Source organism: Anolis carolinensis, chromosome 2 (assembly GCF_035594765.1).
Source record: "Anolis carolinensis isolate JA03-04 chromosome 2, rAnoCar3.1.pri, whole genome shotgun sequence".
Classification (NCBI taxonomy): Eukaryota; Metazoa; Chordata; class Lepidosauria; order Squamata; family Dactyloidae; genus Anolis; species Anolis carolinensis.
The window spans coordinates 158,220,946-158,242,517 of NC_085842.1; the positions used below are offsets into that span (position 1 = coordinate 158,220,946).

General features: G+C 41.6%; 1 protein-coding gene across 3 annotated transcripts in view; it reads left to right on the forward strand.

Moving 5' to 3' along the window:
• The first annotated feature begins 557 nt into the window (after nucleotides 1-557).
• rbms2 (RNA binding motif single stranded interacting protein 2) overlaps nucleotides 558-21,572 on the forward strand; it is an 85,518-nt gene continuing 64,503 nt past the window's right edge. Inside the window, exons 1-4 of one of the 3 annotated variants that reach the window (XM_008103986.3) lie at nucleotides 558-673; nucleotides 3,116-3,214; nucleotides 8,392-8,465; nucleotides 10,702-10,805. In XM_008103986.3, coding sequence (XP_008102193.1) covers nucleotides 573-673; nucleotides 3,116-3,214; nucleotides 8,392-8,465; nucleotides 10,702-10,805 — 378 coding nt within the window. In that variant the 5' untranslated portion in view covers nucleotides 558-572. The other 2 variants (XM_008103987.3, XM_003216937.4) reach the window with 2 other exon arrangements.

The following is a 21,572-nucleotide window of genomic DNA, read 5'->3' on the forward strand; positions in this document are numbered from 1 at the left end:
AAGAGATATGGGCACATACATAAATTGTCATAACAAAATGATGGGGACACAACATTTCTCATGAAAACCTTTCATTTATTTATTTAAAATTATATGATTGGTAAGATACGAACACACATTTCCAATATTTGTGTCATTTATGAGCATCAATATGTTATTCATATGAATATTAATAATGTTTCTAATCAACACCTTTGCTGTGTAAAAATACATGCAAGTTGGTTTGTAAAGTAATAACATACATGTTCTCATTACATTTGTGCGACACCCCTATGCACTGCAGCCGGCAAACTAACGTCTTGTGACACAGTTTGGAAAGTTCTGACCTACAACATATAAATATTAAAATGGAATGAAACCTGTAATTATTAAAACAAGACAGTTGAAATCACTTAAAACAAGTAAAAACTGTTACAATAATTAAAAAGCTATACAGCACCCCCTCTGGCTCATTCTTTGAAAGCAAATCTGCTTTAAAAAGTTGCCGGAATAAAAAGTAGGCTGGTTTCCCATCTTACCCTGAAGGAGGAGCCTGTTTTGTTAAATGGAGGCACCTTATAGTCTGCCTGCAAATGGAACATAGAAGAAGCCTGGCCACTGGGAATGAATGCAAGGGTTTTTCCTCTGTTCTGAATTCTTTCAAAAGATACTTCCAAAAAAATTACAGAAGTAGGTAAGTTAACAAAAGCACCCACTGAATATTTCTCTCTCCTCTGTAGGCCTATGGTTTCTTATTCATGGAGACAATTTGGAGCCTTGGTTTCAATTTCACCCCAAAATTACCCAGTTTTATTTATTTATTAGCTTGGGTACCCAGCAATGCCCGGGTTATTTGAAAAGGGCCTTGTTTGTTTTTAGATGTTGGGTCATATCAGTTTGGTCCTATGTTACACTATGTCTTAGAAAAAAACTCAGTCTTTGCTTTTGTTTTTTTATGAATGCTCCCATTAGAAAATGCATAAGGTTGTGGGTGCACATATGCAGATTTTCACTTTTATTATGTGTATGTATAGATTTATTGCACTTATTTACTGCTTTTCTCACCCCTTGGGGGACTCAAATTGGTTCCCAACATAATCAGTGGCAAAAATCAATGTCTTACATATAGAAAACATCACATATCAACAACAACAACAATAGATTAAAACCATTAAAATTATAAAACTATAAAACAATCAGACACAATGCACAAAACATTTAGATGTTGCAACAATCCTGAGATTATCCTTAACTGCTTCCATATTTCCATGTTTCTGTCATTCACTGAATGCCTTCTTAAATAACCAGGTCTTAAGGTGCTCCATGCAGTCATGCCAGCCACATGACCTTGGAGTTGTCTATAGACAACGTTGGTTCTTTGGCTTAGAAATGGAGATGAACACTAACCCCCAGAGTCGGACACGACTAGACTTATTGTCAAGGGAAAACCTTTACCTTAAAGTGCTTCCTAAAAGCTAGGAGGGATGGGGCCAATCTGATCTCCCTGGGGAGGGAGTTCCACAGCCGAGGGGCCACCACTGAGAAGGCCCTGTCCCTCGTCCCTGCCAGTCACACTTGCAAAGGCAGCGAGATCGAGAGCAGGGCCTCCCCAGTAGATCTTAATGTTCTAGCTGGCTCATAGGGAGAGATGGGTTCAGACAGGAAAGCTGGACTGGAAATGTTGGGATTTATAGGCTAAAGTCAGCACTTTGAATTTTGCTCAGTAAGAGACTGGCAGCCAGTGAAGATGACTCAATAAGCAAGTTGTATGCTCCCTGAATATCACTCTAGTGAGCAACCTGGCTGCTGCCTGTTGGACTACTTGAAGCTTCCGAAAAGTCTTTAAAGACAACCCCACATAGAGCATGTTGCAGTAGTCTAAACGAGATATGACGAGAGCATGGACCACCATGGCCAAGTCTGGCTTCTCAAGATACGGGTGCAACTGGCACACAAGTCTTAATTGTGTGAATGCTCCCTTGGCTACCACCGAAACCTGAGGTTCCAGGCTCAGCGATGAGTCCAGGAGAACTTCCAAGCTGCTGACCTGCATCTTCAGGGGGAGTGCAACCCCATCCAGCACAGGTTGTAACCCTATACCCTGTTCAACCTTACAACTGTCTTGTCTGATGCAATTTGTTTGCCTGCATCCAGACCATCACAGCTGCCAAGCACTGGTTCAGGACCTGAACAGCCTCCTTAGCAGCAGATGGAAAGGAGTAATAGAATTGGATGTCATCTGCGTATAGATGGCATTGAACTCCAAAACTTCTGAGGATATCTTCCAGTTGTTTCATGTAGATGTTAAACAACATGGGGGACAATATTGAACCCTGCGGGAACCCACACAACAATGGCTGCGGGGCCGAGCAGTTTTCCCCAACAGGACTTTCTGGGAACAATCCCTCCAGGAAGGCCTGGAGCCACTGCAAAACAATGCTCCCAAGCCCCATTCCCACAAGGTGTCCCAGAAGGATATTGTGGTCTACGGTATCGCAGGCAGCTGAGAGGCCCAGGAGAACCAACAGTTTTCCTATGCCTTGCGCCCTATCTAAGGCCTTATACATACTGCCCTACAATGTATTTTACAACTGCACTATATGATCAGTGTAGACTCATGTAATGCAGTTCAATGTAGCTAAGCTGCGTTATATGATCTTACGCTGACTACATAATGCAGTTGCAAACTGCATTACATGGCAGTGTATATAGGGCCCAAGCAATGAAGCTGTGCTTTCAGTAGGATTTTTGATATTCAGCATTTGAGCATCTGAACAGGACTTTAGGCCAACACAAAAGGGTAGGCAAAAGGCAAATTTGAATTTTCTGGATGATTTGCAGCAAATCAATGAGTGTTTCTGTTTCACAGAGAAAGGTGCACCCACTCCTGAAATTTAGGCTGCGGGAATTATAAAAGTTTGAGGTGGAGAAACCTTTTTTAATCCAAAAGGATTGTGAGCATTGTTTTTATATATAAAAAAGAAATTAATTGACTTAGCAAGTATTCCATTCTCGAACCGTGCATGTATACACATGGCACCTGGCTTTGGTTGGTACATGTCTGGGTTGAGTAATGAATTAAATGCAGCTCTTCTTCTATTCGTTCACGTATTGCTATTGTTTTTTTGAAACATAGGTGGCATGGAAAGATTGCATTACTACATTTTTTTGCCAGCAGTCTCCAGAGAGACAAACTCAGCAGTATGCCATTGCTACGAAAACCCAAGCAAAACAAGTAAGTGTCCCCCACAGATTGCTCCCATCCTGTAGCTGTTTTGGCTTCACCAAGGAGGAAATTTGTATTGCAAGAGGAGGATTATGGCTAGGGAATGGTCTTTTCCTCTCAAGGGATGCCTACGCAGATAAGGCCTACTACGCTACATGAGGTAGCTCTCCAATCTTGAGAGATTCAGTGTCTTTAAAAGCAAAAATGTTGAGACAGCAAGTAAGATTTTTTGGGTGGAGGGGATATTAGTGTGTCCCTGTGCCTATTTTGGACTAGAAAAAAAGCAAGATAGGATTAGTTGGCAAGTGAGTAATTCTTCAAGTGTGGTATTCAGTAGAGACTAAAGTGATTTTGTGCCCTTAAAAAAAAAGAATAGCATCTGGGCAGAATATAAATTTGGATCTTCTTGGTCAGAGCTTTCCAAACATTGCATGTTAGTGACACTTTTGAGACATGCATCGTTTAGCAACTCAGTAATTCAGTTTTACTTGCAAACGGGAGGTTAGCCAATCCCTTATCAGAGATGCAGACACATCCATATGCCATAACAAAAAGTATTATAACATACTTTTTGTTATAGTATATGTTAAGTGGGAACCATGATGCTCTTTGTGGCAGTTGAGAAGTCCATTGGGCCTGAACCAGGTGGTGGGAGTGAGGATTAGAAGCAGTAACTGTTCCTGGAACATGGCCATACAGTCCAATAAACTCACAGCAACCCAGAAGCAGCAACACTTGGAAAGTATAGCACTTGGAAGGAACAAGATGAGAAGGATCACCCTGGCAAAGCTATTTACAAGGACTAGGGAGTTCCAGCAAAGGGTGAGATTATCTGCTTTAATGTTTCATCCTTTGCTGCCAAACCACTCAAGAGAACATTTTTGTATACTTTCAACACAGATTAATTGCCACTTAACACCCTTTAATCACCTTTGTAATTCAGTCAATTAAATAATAATAAAAGATTGATTTCTCCCCCACCCCCAGTGTTTCATTGTGTAGTAAAGGGGGATGTATCATTGCCATTAGATGCATTAAAAGAACAGAAAGTCATGAGTGAGGATTATGACTAATATGAAGATAAAAATCATCACCTGCACACCAAGCTGTAGTTGGCTGCCAGGTTGCCAATCTTATTTCTGATCCTAGTGCAAGAATATCTCTCTCCATATGTGTGTGACTGTGTACTTATGAACGTATTCTTTTGTTTAGTGTTAGTCACAATTAAGAATGGGGGTGAGACAACAGGAAATGAGAGAAATCTACCCCTTGGAAGCTTTCTCAACAATCCTCGTTTCCACAAGCAGCCAAATATTTCAAAATTCAGTTATCACAGGGACAGAAAGTGAAGTGACATCTTCTGAAGAGGGGCACAGACAGCAAAGCAGATGTTACAGGAGTGTTAACCCTTCCCTTAAGTGAACCAGATGTATGTTGCATGTTGTATGTTGTGTTTGTATTGTCTGTTCTTGATAAGGCCAACTGGCTAATCAATAAATTGTTGTTGTTAACTCTTCCCTATACTATCTATAACTAAAATTATAGATATATTTGGCCGGAGTTACACTTAAAAATGTACCTATTCTGACTTACATAAAATTCAACTTCAGAACAAACCTACAGAACCTATCTTTTTCGTAATTTGGCCACTACCGGTTCTGTTTTTCCTGTGACGCTCAGGATGGCATAACAGTCTTCATGGTAAACTCATGCATGAAGGAAAGAAAGGGCAGAGAAGTGAGATAATATATAGTTTCAATGTTGATTCTAGTTGTCCCAAGACATGGCAGAAATCTGGTTTGAGGTATTTAACTAAGAGCATGAAGAAATTTGCAGTTTTTGAGACCACCATACGTAGCATTGCCTGAACACGCATCAAGTCAACCAGAGAAGTCAGCCATAGCAGAACACTTGATGAACCAACCTGGACAGAGCATATTATTTGAGAAACAGAAATGCTGGATTACTCCACTAGCACCATGTCAGACTACACAGAGAAGCCATTGAAATCCACAAGCATGTGGACAATTTCAACAGAAAGGAGGAAACCATGAAAATGAACACAATCTGGCTACCAGTATTAAAAAAACACTAAAATCAGGACAGTAAATAAAGAACTACACTCTGAAAACAGAGGAATTCTAGGCATGAAACAATAAGGACCAGCTAACACCTCCCAACAAAGGATTCATTCAGGCAGGAATAAGCCAGGCTTTTAAGCTGCCAAGCTATTCAGTGCTAATCAAGGTGGCCAATTGCAACTTCCACACTTGCCTCCAATAAACAAGAGTTACTTCTCTCACTGGACTTTCCACAGACATATATACTCCACTTGCCTAGTTTCCAATATACAGTAGAGTCTCACTTATCCAACATAAACGGGCTAGCAGAATGTTGGATAAGCGAATATGTTGGTTAATAAGGAGGCATTAAGGAAAAGCCTATTAAACATCAAATTAGGTCATTATTTTACAAATGAAGCACCAAAACATCATGTTAGACAACAAATTTGGCAGAAAAAGTAGTTCAATACGCAGTAATACTGTATTTATGAATTTAGCACCAAAATATCACGATATATTGAAAACATTGACTCCAAAAATGTGTTGGATAATCCAGAATGTTGGATAAGTGAGACTCTACCTCACAACCTCTAAGGATGCCTACCATAGATGTGGGCGAAATGTCAGGAGAGAATGCTTCTGAAACATGGCCATACAGCCCGGAAAACTAATTTGCAGTTTGGTTTGGTTTTTTTAAATTAAAATTTATAAATTTATACATACATATATTGGGTATGCCATGGGAGCCAAACTTGACTGTTTGGTCAAAGCTTTCCTCTTGCATTGTCCAGCTGTAGGGCCATTGGTTCCTGTGTTCTAGGTTAGACTTCCATTCAGAGAACAAAAAGAGTGTGATACTAACAAATTTGACTTGAACTTCACATGAACTCTGTTGTACTTTTTTAAATACTTGAACAGTTTTCAACAGTTCTCAGTATACAGGAATTTGACTGCTGATGTTCATGCGGGTCAAGATTTCCTGAAAGTTGGGTGTTCGAAAATCTTTCTGAGAATCTGTTGTGAGATGGTAGCCTCTTAATCCAGTAAAGCGAAGCAGGCATGGATCCGTGTATGGATTAGGAGAAACTATGAAAAACTTCATGTACAATGAGACAGTGATAGGAAGAGAATTATATAAACTCAGACTTGTGTAGGCAGGAGTTTTGCTCCTATACGGAAAATTTGCAAGAGGATGTTACACTATAACAGTGTATGGACTTCTAGAGGGTTAGAATCATCTTTGGAGAAAGCTTAATTCGTCTTATTGTAAATGTAAGTAGAGATGATGTAATTTAGGTCCCTTTTACTCTGCCATATAAAATCCAGATTAACTGCTTTGAACTGGATTATATGGCAGTGTAGAGACTCATATAATCCAGTTCAAAGCAGATAATGTGGGTTAACTAGTTTGATAATCTGGATTATATGGCAGTGTAGAAGAGGCAGGCACAAGATCTTGTTTTTATGTGTTGTCGAAGGCTTTCATGGCCAGAATCACAGGGTTGTTGTGTGTTTTCTGGGCTGTATAGACATTTTCCAGAAGTATTCTGTCCTGACGTTTCGCCCACATCTATAGCAGGCATCCTCAGAGGTTGTGAGGTACAATGTTCCCTCAGTTATCGCTGGGGTTAGGTTCCAGGAGCACCCGCAATAAGTGAAAATCCGCAAAGTAGGGATTCTATATTTATTTTAATATTTATACATGATTTTAGTAGTTACACACTATTTTAAGTCTTTATCAACCAATCGTGTGTTGATAAATCGCCGCCTCCTCCTCCTGTTGCCTCTTGGGCTCCTTTTCTCTCCCTTTGGCTTCTCCTTCCTTCCTTCCTTAGGCTGTAAATTGTAATTTTTTATGATTTATAATAGTCTTTTAGAGTTTATTGAAAAGCCGTGAAACAGCGAATCCACAAAAAGTGAGCCGCGAAGTGAGCCGCGAACACTGTATATACCTCACAGCCTCTGAGGATGTCTGCCATAGATATGGACGAAACGTCAGGAGAGAATACTTCTGAAACATGGCCATAAAGCCTGGAAAACACACAACTCTCCTTTTTATCATTATTGCTGTAATATATGTAAGTTCCAGAGCAGAAGTGAAGAACTTTTGACCCCCCTGAATTTCCATCTGCCCCAGTTTTCAGAGCCAGTGATCGGGAATGTTGGAAGCTAGTGTTCAACAAGCCCAGAAGGGCCATGGCTTCTCAATCTATTCTTGCCTTATATGATTTTAATGGAGCGAGAGAGATCACTGTTGTTTTTGTTCCACAAGTAAGGATCTGAGACCAAGATGTCAGTCTCCTATGTTCCATGGGAAAGCACACTTGCCAGTTGTTCTCCACTGTAGACTGCCGCAGATGTTTCTCCTCTCCGCACGGGATGGCACCACAATTACATCCAGGCTTCTTCATAGCCCCTTATTTTATTTATCGTGTCAGAAGCGAACCGAGGGTACAAGTTGTAGTGTATTTGAAAACACAAAGTTAAAACAACAACTTGGCATGATACTAAATGTCCTTTGACCAGTAGCTGGCCACTTGGAGTGCCTGTGGTGTTGCTGTAAGAAGGTCCTTCATAGTGCATGTGGCAGGGCTCAGGCTGTATTGTAATAGGTGGTCTGTGGTTTGCTCTTCTCCACACTCGCATGTTGTGGACTTTGTAGCTCCTAATGCCAGCTGACCCTGCAGAATGTTGTATGGGATGCTGTAGAGTAAGTACTGGAAGGTGCTATGTTTTATTTTCACAACTTTTTCCCTGAAGACTTAGGGACATACTTTTTTTTATATGGCTTGTACTGTTTTCCCCTGAAGGGTGGTGCTAGCAAATGCTCTCTTATTGTTTCCAAGTAGCAGAAATTCTAGCTGCACTTCTCTTCATCACTTGTTTTGGTATTTTTGTCTGGATAAAAGTCAACACTGAATAATGATGTAGATTGTAACTGTTATTCTTGCTTTGCATTGACAATCCTAGCTGGGGCTGATGGGAGTTATAGTCCAACCATGTCTGGGAGAGCACATGTTTCCCAACCTGGATTAATATATCATCCTGACGTTATCTTCCCTGCAGATCTGGATTCAGTACTGCTATTCTGTCTGGTGTTGTTCATACTTGTTTTCGTTGAAGGGTCCCAGTGAAGACCCAGTTGATGAGGACTGGTCTCCAAAGGAGCTGCACTCATGAAAAGAAAAATATACATGGTAAGAGCCATTTATGTCAATTTGTCAAGATGTCAGAGAAATATTGGAAGAAATAAGCGAACAAAACATGGCTACTCCATTACTCTGTCTTTTGATCCAATTCTTCCTGAACGTTGAGTTGGGGGAAATCCTTGATTTGACTACAGGGATTTTATAGATGGGTCATGAGGCAGCACGACTTATGAATTACCACAGTCCACTCTATAAAGAAATTGCCTGTGTTCAAAAATTAACTATGTAGGCATAGACTGTATTTTGGAAATGGCATTTCTACAATGTTCTCAACATGATGGGGCTAGGATTTATTTACCATATGGTGGTAAATAAATGAATGAACTGGAAGCAGTAGGCAGGTGAATATGGCTGTGAGGGATGTATAGACAAGCTACCCATTGTTTTCTTAACCCTCTCATATGAGGGTTTAGCGTTTTCCATATAGGATGCAAGAATTCCCTCGATGTTTATGTGGTTTCTGTATTTTCTAGTATATTACTCTTGTCATGAGGGTTAGTGATATGCTTTTGAAACGTGTTTGGGTTCCATAAAATATATGGTGCCATTGGATATTATGCTGCAAGACCGAGGAATGAGTGTCACTCCAGCTGTTGTTGGACTGTAATTACTCTATGTTTGCCTCCCAGATTTATTATTGGGAGCTGCAATTTCACACCATTCCATAGATTTTCAGCTCCTCTAAAGTTGTCTTCCATATGGAAATGAAAACATTGGGCAGCTTTCTGTAAGATGGCAGAAAGCAATTCCCCCAGTGCCCCATGTAGTTCTAAGGGGCCAACAGATCTGTGCACTTCAACTGGTAGTCATGGGGCAACACATGTGTAGAGCACACATGTTTCATGGAGTAATGCCCATGTTCGGTCCCTGCATCTTCCCCAAAAGAATTTGAAGAAGTGCTACATTCCACAGATATATAAACCCTGCTTGCTTAGTTTCCAACAGACCTCACAACCTCTGAGGATGCCTGCCATAGGACTTCATCACTAGAGCTTGGATCCACTTTAATTTCACTTTAAATCCACTTTAGGGAGGGGTCTTTAAACAGCCAGATAGGTCCTGTGCCTCACCAAACTACAAACCCCAAAATTCTGCAGGAGAAAGAAACCGGATTTAAAGTGGATTCATGCTCTAGTGCTGTGGTTTTCAGTCTGGGGTCCCCAGATATTTTTGGCCTACAACTCTCAGAAATCCCAGCCAGTTTACCAGCTGTTAGGATTTCTGGAGTTGAAGGCCAAAAACATCTGGGGACCCCAAGTTGAGAGCCACTGCTCTAGTGTGATAAGGCAGACAGATGCAGGTGAAACGTCAGGAAAGATTGCTTCTGGAACACGGCCATACAGCCTGGAAAACTCACAGCAACCCCATGTCCTGATACTTTTAACATTGGCTTGAATGTTTGAGATTAGAGCAGATTTCTCTGTGATATTCAGGACATGGATTTCAATGTGCACCAGGCTTTTACCACCCCTTCAATGTGGTAGCTGGTAAAGGTTTTCCCCTGACATTTCCGCCATTACCTTCCTACCGGAGCAGTACCTATTGATCTACAAAAATTTGCATGTTTTCGAACTGCTAGGTTGGCAGAAGCTGGAGCTAACAGCAGGCGCTCATTCCGCTCCCGGGATTTGAACCTGGGACCTTTCGGTCTGCAAGTTCATCAGCTCAGTGCTTTAACACACTTCACCACCGGGGCTCCAACCTAGCAGTTCGAAAACATGCAAATGTGAGTAGATTAATAGTTTTGGCGGGAAGGTAATGGTGTTCCATGCAGTCATGCTGACCACATGACCTTGGAGGTGTCTACGAACAACGCCGGCTCTTTGGTTTAGAAATGGAGATGAGCACCAATGCCCAGAGTCAGACACAACTAGACTTAACGTCAGGGGAAACCTTTACCTTTTACTAGGTTGGCAGAAGCCGGGGCTAATAGCGGGAGCTCACTCTGCTTCCCGGATTCGAACCACAGACCTTTTGTTCAGCAAGTTCATCAGCTCAGCGGTTTAATCCGCTGCACCACTGGGGGCTCCATGGATGGTTTTTGTAGTGTTGGCTACCCTGGCAATGTGAACAGACTGCTGGAGAGTTTAGTGAACTTGCCACTTCAGTCCTGAGCTACTGTTTCTTCTATTGAATACAACTGGAACGATTTGTATCCAGACTCAGGAATCATTTATGTTTGAAATTTTTCTCAATGTGAGTTTTTCTTTTCTCTCTTCTTTAGCAGTTCTTTGGGGGAGCTGTACCAGTTTGCCCAGTGCGAGCATTAGGACCTTGCGGAAAGCAGACACTCTAGCCCTGGATTCCAGGCTGACTTGCTTTGGTGACGTAAGCCAGAAGCCCTGTCTCCTCTCTCTCTCTCTCTCTCTGCTCACTCTCTCTCTCTCTTTCTCTCTCTCTCTCTTCTGTGTGTGTATGTGTGTATGTGTGTGTGTGTCTCTCTTCCCCCTCTTCCCCCTCCCTTCCCAAGCTCAGTAACATTAAAGCGAAAATGCTCCTTTCTGTGCCTCCTCGTGCAGGAATTGCCACTTTTGGCTACAACAAGAGCAACAAGAAGGTAAGAAGGGGCCAGACCAGCATTTCCATTTCCCCCCTCTCTCCCCGCTTTCCTATTCCCAAGATCTTGGAAACGTCCTTGGCTCAGGGAGGGAGGAGAGGAGAGGAAAGAAGAGGGGAGCAAAGGGCTGGCCTCCCCTGAATCTCCAGCTCCCAAAGGCGGAGGGAGGCTTGTGCTCATTTGTGTGTGGAGAGGCTGGCAAGAGGGCAAGGGCTGGCTGATCTTGGACCCTGTTCCCTTGGTGACCCCCATCCAGTGCCCCCCTTCGCCCAGGCCAGCCTTCCCAAGGGCGAGTTGGAGCCTGGAGTGATGAGGGGGGAAGGAAGGCCGGGCAGACCACAACACGGGGAAATCACGGCACTTTGTGACTCTCCCCGGCCATTAATGATCCCCTCTGAGCGCCCTGAGGGTGGGCTTTGGTGACAGGAGAGGAGAGCGGGCGATGGCCTGCTCCATCCAGGAAATGGCAGGCGAGGCAGTTCACATTTTTCTCCTGCATGGGGTTCCCATCAGGATCAGAGGGAGCCAGGCCTGCTCTGTTAACCCTCTCCTGCCCCTTCCTGGGTGGTGGTGGTGGCGGAGACAGACTTCTGAGTCCACCTCCCACTGGGTGTTTTTCTGGGTGGGGTTCCAGGATGTGGTTTCTATGGCATCCACGTGTTCGGAGGAAGTGTGTGTGCCATAAAATAGGCTTCTCCCACCCACCGCCCCAGCCTCCTTCGCCCGCCTGCCCCACTGCCCTTCCTGATCCCAGTGTCTTGAGCCAGGCAGGAACACCACCACCACCACCACACGTGGCTGGGGAGATGGGGCATTTTGGCCGCAGGAGGATGCAGTGGAGCTGTCGTGAAGGGGGGATCGTGCCCACCGCCAGCACCCCCTCTCCTTGGCTGAGCTGTCATTGAGAATCAGAAAGGCCTTGGAAAATAAAGGTTGGCTGCCATTGGTTTGAAGACTGGGACCTAGATGAGTTTTATTTCTCTCATGAAGAATAATATCGAAAGGGTATCTAGTTGAGGTTTAAAATAGAGCTATTTATGTATGTTAGGCATTGAATTTTGCCAATATTACATTTTAAACCGCTTTGAGTCCTCCCAAGGATGACAAAAGCAATATATAAATACAACAAATAAATACATTTACAAGTCTGGATTTGGGAACCCAGAATTCTGGCATTTGAAAATATCTCACTTATCTCCATTGTTGATTGACTGTGACCTTGGGTGCATGTTTTGCAGAGTAAAAAAGCATGGTGGGTGAAAAGGACACTGTTCCTTTATAATTTATTTCCCTGGTGGTGGGCACAGGGTTTGGTGTCCTCTCTTTGCAACTGAGATCCGGTGGGGTCGAATGTTCTACAATGAATGTGCAAATTGTGGTCATTGTAGGAATGAGGTTGCACTTGAAACTTAGGATGGGAAAACAAAGAACAAATTTGTGTTGATGAATTGTGTTTCTCCATTTCACGCACTTCCAAGAATTCCCGCTATCTTGATTGTTTTGTGTTCTGGGTTGCTGTGAGTTTTCCGGGCTGTATGGCCATGTTCCAGAAGCATTCTTTACTGACGTTTCACCCACATCTATGACAGGCATCCTCAGAGGTTGGGAGGTGTATTGGAAACTGGTCAAGTGGGGTTTATATATCTGTGGAATGTTCAGGGTGTTTTGTGTTTGTTTGGCCACATTTCCCCTTTGAACCTGAGTGACATTTTCTTATCCTGACCCTTAGGTGTCCAGGATGTGTAAAAAGCAGGCTGATGAGCAGGCACATACTTTTTTTGATATTGGAGAGGTGGCTGACTGTGCCGTCAGATATATCTCTGGGTTATGGACATATATATGTATTGACCTGGCCTAAAACCCATTTAAGGACAAATTGCCAGCAATGCGGGTACAGTTAATATAAGCTGTGAGTCAAAGCAAAGTTGTTGCCACTTTTCTAGGGATGTTGTGTGAATGTTGTATAAATATTTCCTACCTTTGCCACCTTATGAATCACAGTTTGCACATTTGTGAATTTATTTATTTGCTTTATTGTATTGTTTTCCTATCTTCCAAATGGGAGCTCAGAGCAATTCCCCACAAGAAACCTAGATACAGCCTAGAAGACAAAAAGTTGTAATGATAAACAATGCCTATGTGAGTTCTCGGCATCTGTGCTTATTTTAAAAGTACATGTATTATTAGATTGGCATATCTTTGGCTCCTTTTTAGTGAACTGACATTTTGGTTCATGGTTTTGGCCCTGTAGGTTCAAGTTTGTTTTGTAGGAGTAGTTTTCTTAGTGGGAAGTGTCGAAGAAATTTGCCTCCTTGTGCATGTACACACATCCATGCCTTGATAAACAGGCGTAACTATGTGCTTGTTTTTGTACAAGATCATTCTATGTATACATTTAGCTTGTGTGATAGCCCCCAACCCATAGAGGTGTGCTGTTCTGAGCTGGGACAATCATGGCTATCTCTGTGAGTGTGAAAGAGAGCAGACAAGGATGTGTATGGTATGTGTAGACTAATGCTTTTTTATGACCATAGGTCGAAGAAATACCTTTTGCATTTTAACTTCATGGTCAGGGTGCCATGGAAAGCCAATATGTACAATTAGTGATTTTGGCTTGAAATAGACAAATTGTTTCCTATTCTGTAAAATTTTAAAATAGCAACACTATTGTCTCTAATTGCATTTACATGGAAATAAAACCTGTTGATTGCAAAAAAAAAAAAAAATTAAATCCACATTTGTACCAGAACTTAGGGTGCAAGCCAGTGGGGCTCAACGTACCTAGACACAAAATTTTTGCTATAAGTAGATTCTGGATTGTATTTTGTGTTCTTCTGACCCAGTTCACATTCTATATTGAGAACCCCGCCATATTGGACCATTTCCTGCCACTCCAATATTCTAGTCTTCAGTAGAGTGTATGGTAGCTCAGTGCCAGCTACTTTTTTGATGCAGTGAATTATCTAGATCCAGGTCCTCTTGTTACTTTTTGATACTGTCTATTCAAGGTGTCTTTCACAATCACTTGGAGAGATTCTTTTCATAGTAGCTTGAGAAGGAGGGACAGACTCAGTAGTGGTACTGGGGAAGCTATGATCAGACACACATCATCTACCTATGATGTTTCTCACATTCCACCTTATCCCTCATTCCTCTAGAAGGGCTTTTCCAGAGCTTTGATGTTTACTTCTATCATGTGCTAATGATGCCCAACTCTTATCTCTGTTTTCCATCTGCTTCCTTTCTTTCTTCATTGGGAGTGGCCTAAATGATAGCAAACAAAAAGAAAGTTAATCCAGGCAAGGCTGTAGTTCTCCTAGTTAGTGGAAAGGTAGGCTAGAGAATAGGCATTCAATTTGTGCTGGATGTGGTCAAACCTCCTTTGAAGATTCAGACGGTCTATGTGGGTATCTTCCTGAATTTAACACTATACCTAGATGCCCAAGTTTTGGCAGAGGCCAGGATTGAATTTGCACAGAACGGAGTCTAGTTCATCAACCAGGAGATACCTGATCTCGCATAGGTGGTGCATATATTACTTAGTTCATGTAGGGTGATCTTTATGGGGCAGTCTTCAAAAAATGTTTGAGAACTTCACCTGATCCTAATATTGCAGGACTTGTCTTTGTGATTCTCTTGTTAAAGCAGTCCGAGTAGCTGCATTTTTGAGTCCAGTTATAAAATCCTGAACATGCTAGGACCAGGTTATTTGAAATAATGTACTCTTCCATGTAAATCTGTTGTCATGTGCCTTCAGGTGGTTTCCAACTAATAGCAACCCTAATGCTGCGTTTTCTTGGCAAGATTTGTCCAGATGAGGCTTGTCTTTGTTTTTCTCCTAAGACAGTGGTTTTCAACCTGTGTGTCCGCAGATGTTTTGGCCTCCAACTCCCAGAAATCCAACTCCTAGAACTCCAACTCCCAGAAAGTGTGGCTTGCTCAAGGTCACCTAATGGGTTTCCTTGGCCAAGTGGAGATTTGAATCCCACTTGTAGTCCATGTTCAAACCACTACATCATGCTGCCTGACCTCCATATGAACTTGCTATATTTTAAGACCCTGGGGGACAGATGGCACAGCCAAAGTCCTGTTTGATGGGGCTGCAGGGTGGGCTTCTCTGGGACAACCCCCAGACTGCAGCTCCTTTTCAGGGGAAGCTGGGCCCTTGCCCATGCTGTTGTCATTCTGTCAGTCAGCAAAGATGTGTTTATAGAGGCAAATATGTAAGTCTTGCCATATATACTTGTCTACTTGTATAAGAATTTTAAGAGGTTGTAATAATGTATGTATATTGTTGTGTTTTCCAGTAATTTGTTGTATCATGTACTAATCAAGAGTTTGATTTGTATTTTATTATTGTTCCTTGCCTCAAGCATCATTAATTGGGGGAAGGCAGGATGCAATTTTTTTAAAAAAGAGTGTTTCATAAATGTAATGTTAGACAGGATATGAATTTCAAAAACAATTGGGCATGTTTTATGTCAACATTGTGTAAACGCAGCAGAGCTCACAGATGGTGATTGCAGAATCTTCTGTGAATGGTAATGATTATAAAAATTTGACTTGGGTCATTTTGGATCATTAGAGGTCACTGTAACTATGGGTTTTTATGTTATGTTGTTTATGGGAATGAAGATTTCAAAATGCCACCAGAGTCAGTGTGTTGAACGTTGAACTAGGACTTGGGAGACCAGGGCCCAAAGCCCAACTTAGTCGTATTCTCTCAGCCTCAGAGGAAGGCAAAGCAAACTCTCTATGAACAGATCTTGCCAAGAAAACTCAGGGATAGGGCCTGCTTAGAGTTGATATAATTTGGAAATTACTTGAAGTCACATGACAACAACAATATATATAGCAAAGTGAAACCCCAGGATTAACATAAGAACTGGGTCCATATGAGAATGATAAATGTAATAATAATAATAATAATAATAATAATAATAATAATAATAATAATAATAATAATAATAACAACAAAACTTTATTTATATCCCACCACCATCTCCCAGAGGAACTCGGGGCGGCTCACAAAACACTTAGGGTGTGACACAAAATATAAAATACACAAAACAAAGCATAGGCAATAAACAGTCAACACAACATCATAAATTTACAGTACCCCCTGGTAAAAACAATACAATACAGCAATTGCTGTAGATAAAACAGCAGTAAACTTTCTAGGGTTATGTTCTCAGAGTCCTGGTTCATTTTGATTTGTGTAGAGCTTGGAGGATTTATCTTTATTGGATAACTGTTTTATTGCTGTGTTTTGATATTTGATTGTTTTATCGGGCAAGGCCCCATGTAAGCCGCCCCGAGTCCCTTCGGGGAGATGGGGCGGGGTATAAAAATAAAGTTATTATTATTATTATTATTATTATTATTATTATTATTATTATTATTATTATTTCTGTGACAGTGGTTCTCAACCTGTGGGTCCCCATATGTTATGGCCTTCAACTCCCAGAAATCCTAACAGCTGGTAAACTGGTTGATATTTCTGGGAGTTGTAGGACAAAACATCTGGGGACCCACGGGTTGAGAACCACTGATCTATGGGGTCCTTTAGTCTACATTATTGGCTGGGGCTTTGGGAGATCTGTGCTTTGTGTCTCTGTTGGAGGAATTAAATATTCCATTTTATATATTATTATTAAAATATATTATATTTTAAATATTCCATTTTATAAACTAAACCTGTATGAGATTCTCTATTGGCAGCATCAATATATATTTCCTTAAGATTATTTAAAGGTAACTTCTCTCTGGAGGAGATAGAATGGATGCATATTTTGAAAGCAAGGGAAATTCTGTGCATCACAGCTTGCTGACTGGGTTGCTATGAGTCTTTCGGGCTGTATGGCCATGTTCCAGAAGCATTCTCTCCTGACATTTTGCCCACGTCTGTGGAAGGCATCCTCAGAGGTTGTGAGGTATGTTGGAAATTAGGCAAGGGAGGTTTATATATCTGTGTAAGGTCCAGGGTGGGAGAAAGAACTCTGGTCTGTTAGAAACCTCTGAGGATGCCTGCCACAGATGTGGGTGAAATGTCAGGAGAGAAAACTTCTGGAACATGGCCATACAGCTTGAAAGACTCACAGCAACCCAGTGATTCTGGCCATGAAAGCCTTCGACAATACATTGAACTTGCTGACTATTTGCAGTTATTCTTTGATAATGTGTGGAAATACATTGTGCTGGAAACATAGTTATTTATACCCAGCTAGAGATCTTGATCAGTTCTAGGCTTGAAAAAATTGATTAAAAGTTATGCAGTCATTATTTAAGATTTTCTTTTAAATAGACCTTAACCTAAGAATATTTATTATTCAGCATAACCTTTATGAAAGCAACTCAGGGCAATGGACATTTTTTCCTTGTGTCCTCATGGTTTATTTATTACATATTTACCTTGCTTTTTCAACAAGGAAGTGAAGAGTGGTATATTATGGTCCAACCTGCCAATGGTCTGTATTAGCTTTATAATTTAGTTTAGTCTGAGAAATCGTAATTGGCCTAAGTTCACCCAGTATGCCTCATGTGTTAGTGGGAATCAGGAATCGCATCTGTATTTTTCAACTTCCTACCCTTTCAGCTATTTCAGCTGTTTTGCCCACTCTCCTATTTTCCCCCAAAGCATCACATGTACATTTATTTATCTGTACATCTCTTTGACTTTTCTTGCAAACAATTTAAAAGACATCATCAAAGACCTTTCTAAAATGGTGCCAGGCTGGAATAAGGGTGGGAGAGGAAGTCTGTATTCTAAAATGATGAAGGCACTGAGCCATGAACCAGAGATCCCTTGTTCAAATCTTGCTTCTTTTGTGAACTCGCTAGGATTATTTTCCAGCTTGTTCTTTCATTTGAAATTCCACTTCATACTTTTTTATGAAATATCCCAGCAACCTCATTATTAAACCAGATTTTGTGCACTTCTCTCCGTTGTATGTGTTTCTGACTTTGTGATTTGTGGCCGCTTCTGCTGTAATAAAATGCTGCTTCAGGTAGCCTCTCTAGTTTAGATTGGCAAACTGCCTCAAAGAGCTTCTGTGCCTTTAATTAAAACACCTCCTGCTTTCAGGTCTAGCTTGTTTTTACTGCTTCCTGATTAGTGCCAGCGGACAATTAATGATAACCTAGATTACTGTCCCTGGAATTGGCACCTCAGATTGCCTAAATTCAGTTTCTAAGAGTCTGCATGTTTGCACGCACATTTGTGTGCATATGCGTACACAGAGTGGTGAGAACTGGCTTGAAGTAGTAGTTTTCTTCCGTCCATTTTTTGAATGGACATATAGCAATTACAGTATTTCTCAGTCATGACATAACACTGAGAAGTGGTGTGTGTCCCTGTTCGTGCTTCAAAACCTCTCAGCGACTTTTCATACCATCGAACATGGTATCCTTCTGGAACGCGTTGAGGGGCTGGGAATTGGAGGCACTGTGTTGAGATGGTTCTGACCGTACATCTCAGACAGGTTCCAGATGGTGGTACTTGGGGAAGGAGCTTTTATGTGGCATCCCACAAGGTGCCATTCTATCCCCAATACTTTTTAACATTTGCATGAAACCACTGGGAGAAATCATCCAGAGGCAAGGGCAGGGTGCTATCAGTATGCTGATGACACCCAAAAGTATTTCTCCATGCATTCCAAAACAGCTTCAGCTAAGGATAGCTTGTCTCCTCTGAATGAATGCTTAGAGGAGGTAATGAGCAGGGTGAGGAAAAACAAATTGAAACCGAATCTAGACAAAACAGAGGTGCTTCTCATCAAGGGTTCTAATCTGAGGATGGAGGTGTGTCAACCAGTCCTGGATGGGGTACACTCCCCCAAAAGACTTGGGAGTGCTCCTGGATCTGTCTCTCCAAATGTCACCCCAGGTACATGAGTAGGTCAGGAGTGCTTACTACCAGCTTCGACTCATATACCGGTTGCGGCCCTCTCTATAATTGGAGGGCCTGAAGATAGTAGTTCATGCATTGGTAACCTCAAGGTTGGACTTCTACAATGGGCTTTACATTGGGCTATCTTTGTACCAAGTTCGGAAACTCCAGCTGGTTCAAAATATGGCAGCCAGATTGATTACAGCAGTGATTCTCAACCTGTGGCTCCCCAGATGTTTTGGCCTTCAAATTCCAGAAATCCTAACAGCTGGTAAATTGGCTGGGATTTCTGGGAGTTGTAGTCAAAACACCTGGGGACCCACAGGTTGAGAACCTCTGGATTACAGGAACATCCAGGAGTGAGCATATTACACCAATTCTAAAGTCACATCATTGGCTGCCAATTAGTGTTTGGGCAGAGTGCAAGATGTTGGTTTTGACTTTTAAATTCCTACATGGTTTGGACGCACATCGCTTTCTCCCGTACAATCCGCCCCGAACACTGAGGCCTCCGAGGAGTGGCTACTCCAACTAGCCAGAACCCGAATGGCAATCACTACCCAGAGGATCTTTCATCGGCTGCCCCAAGACTGTAGAACGATCTGCCGAAAGAGCTCTGACTGATTCCTGGGTCAGCTGCTGAAATTTAAGACACAAGTGAAGACCTGTCTCTTCCGGCAGGCCTACTACCCAGATAATTTTAATGATGAATTTTAAACTCGTGTTCTGTGTTTTAATCTCTGTTCTGTGTATTTTCATTGTATTTTGTAGAAATATTATATGTATCTTTTATAGAAATACATTTAATATATAGATTTTTTTACAATGTTGATGTGTTCTAACTATGCTGTAACCTACCTAGAAGAAATAAATAAAATTATTATTATTATTATTTAAAAACATCATCATCATCAGGAATATATATATGTATTGAAGCTCTCCCACCAACCCTCACTTTGCCACATCTGAAACTGAGAATGGGACAATTAAGAGACAATTAAATTGTTGAATGTAACCTGCTCGCAAGCAAATATTATAGGGGATCTTTGCCATGGAAAAGGTGTAAATCAATGTTATTTTAGGTCAGTGGGGTCCCTTGATGTTTTTGGCCTAAAACTCCCAGAAATCCCAGCCAGTTGAGGCAATGTTAGTATTTCTGGGAGCTGAAGGCCGAAAACATCTGGGGATCCCAGGTTGAGAACCAGTGTTTTAGGTGCAGTGTTTTTATTCCGTCTTTTGGCAATGGGGCTTTAGCCATGTTAGGAGGGCTCTGACGTAGAAGGAACCTTCTCCGAGACTTATCCCGCCCAGTGATGAAACAAGTATGAATAATACTCACTTAGTTTTACAGGGTTGCTTATAAGGATGATAGAACAGTGCATTCACAGTGCTCTGCAAATGCTTAGGGTCTACGTATATCCTCCAGATGGTTTAGACAACACTTCCCATCGTCTTCTGCTGGGAGTTTTGTGGAGTTTAGTCTACCACATAAAGAGTGGCCCAAGCTGGGAAAGACTGTGTGTGCTAGGCTGCTATAGGCCCTAGCTAGTTAGTCAATGTTCTCCACACTCAAAGCTGTCTTCATATCATGCTGCCATTATTGGAAACACAACTACTACTCTCAACTTCCCCTTCAGATCTCACCCCAGGAGGAAAAAAAATGTCTCTTTTGGGGACAGGGAGGGTGATTAGATTGTCTACCATACTTGAAATGTTATCTCTGTTGTCACCCGTCCCATTGGTAGGAGTGAGGTTATTCTTCAGAAACCATGAAGGGTATTGTTGTTCATTAATTCTCCATATGTAGCTTCTTGGCATCTTGATCTGAATTATTGAGAACCATATCTCCTTTTAATTCTTTTTGAAAGCAGATTCCAAATTTTCATAATTAGAGGAGAGTGTTTGCAAACACACAGATGCTCTCTAAAAGTGATTTTGCAATTCAAGAGGCAGAGCTTCTTTGCCAGACTGCTTCAACCTGTCCATATGCACCTACCATGCCTGTTGTTTTATTTTATTTATGTAATGCAAAATAATATGTATTTTGCCTTTTTGCCATGAAACTAAGTTGACTTACAAAGCTGGTTAAAACAGAAGATGGTTGAACAAATCATGATATTAAACAAGACTTTGAAAACAATCAAATAGCTATCATATCAGTAGCAGTAAATGAAAACTGTTTTAAATAACTGAAAACATAAAAGTGAGGGAAAAATACTTCACTGCCCTTTAAAGTTTAAAAGGTGCTTCTACTGCAGCCAGTTAATGGCCAAAAGCCTACTTAGGTAGAAAGGCCCTTTTAAAGTAAAGGTAAAGGTTTTCCCCTGACATTAAGTCCAGTCATGACCGACTCTGGGGGTTGGTGCTCATCTCCATTTCTAAGCCGAAGAGCCGGCGTTATCCGTAGACACCTCCAAGGTCATGTGGCCGGCATGACTGCATGGAGCGCCGTTTTATTTACGTCTAAATCATGGATCAAGGCACCAGATCCTGTCTCATTTTGGAAGCTAAGCAGGGTCACCTATACAAAACCCTATAATGGTGTCACCATAAATAGAGATACATACAAACTACATAAAAAGCAGGGCAAAGAAAGAGACAATTTTTATTCCTGTAGGAGGAAGTTCACAGCTTTTTGGATCGCCTTTAG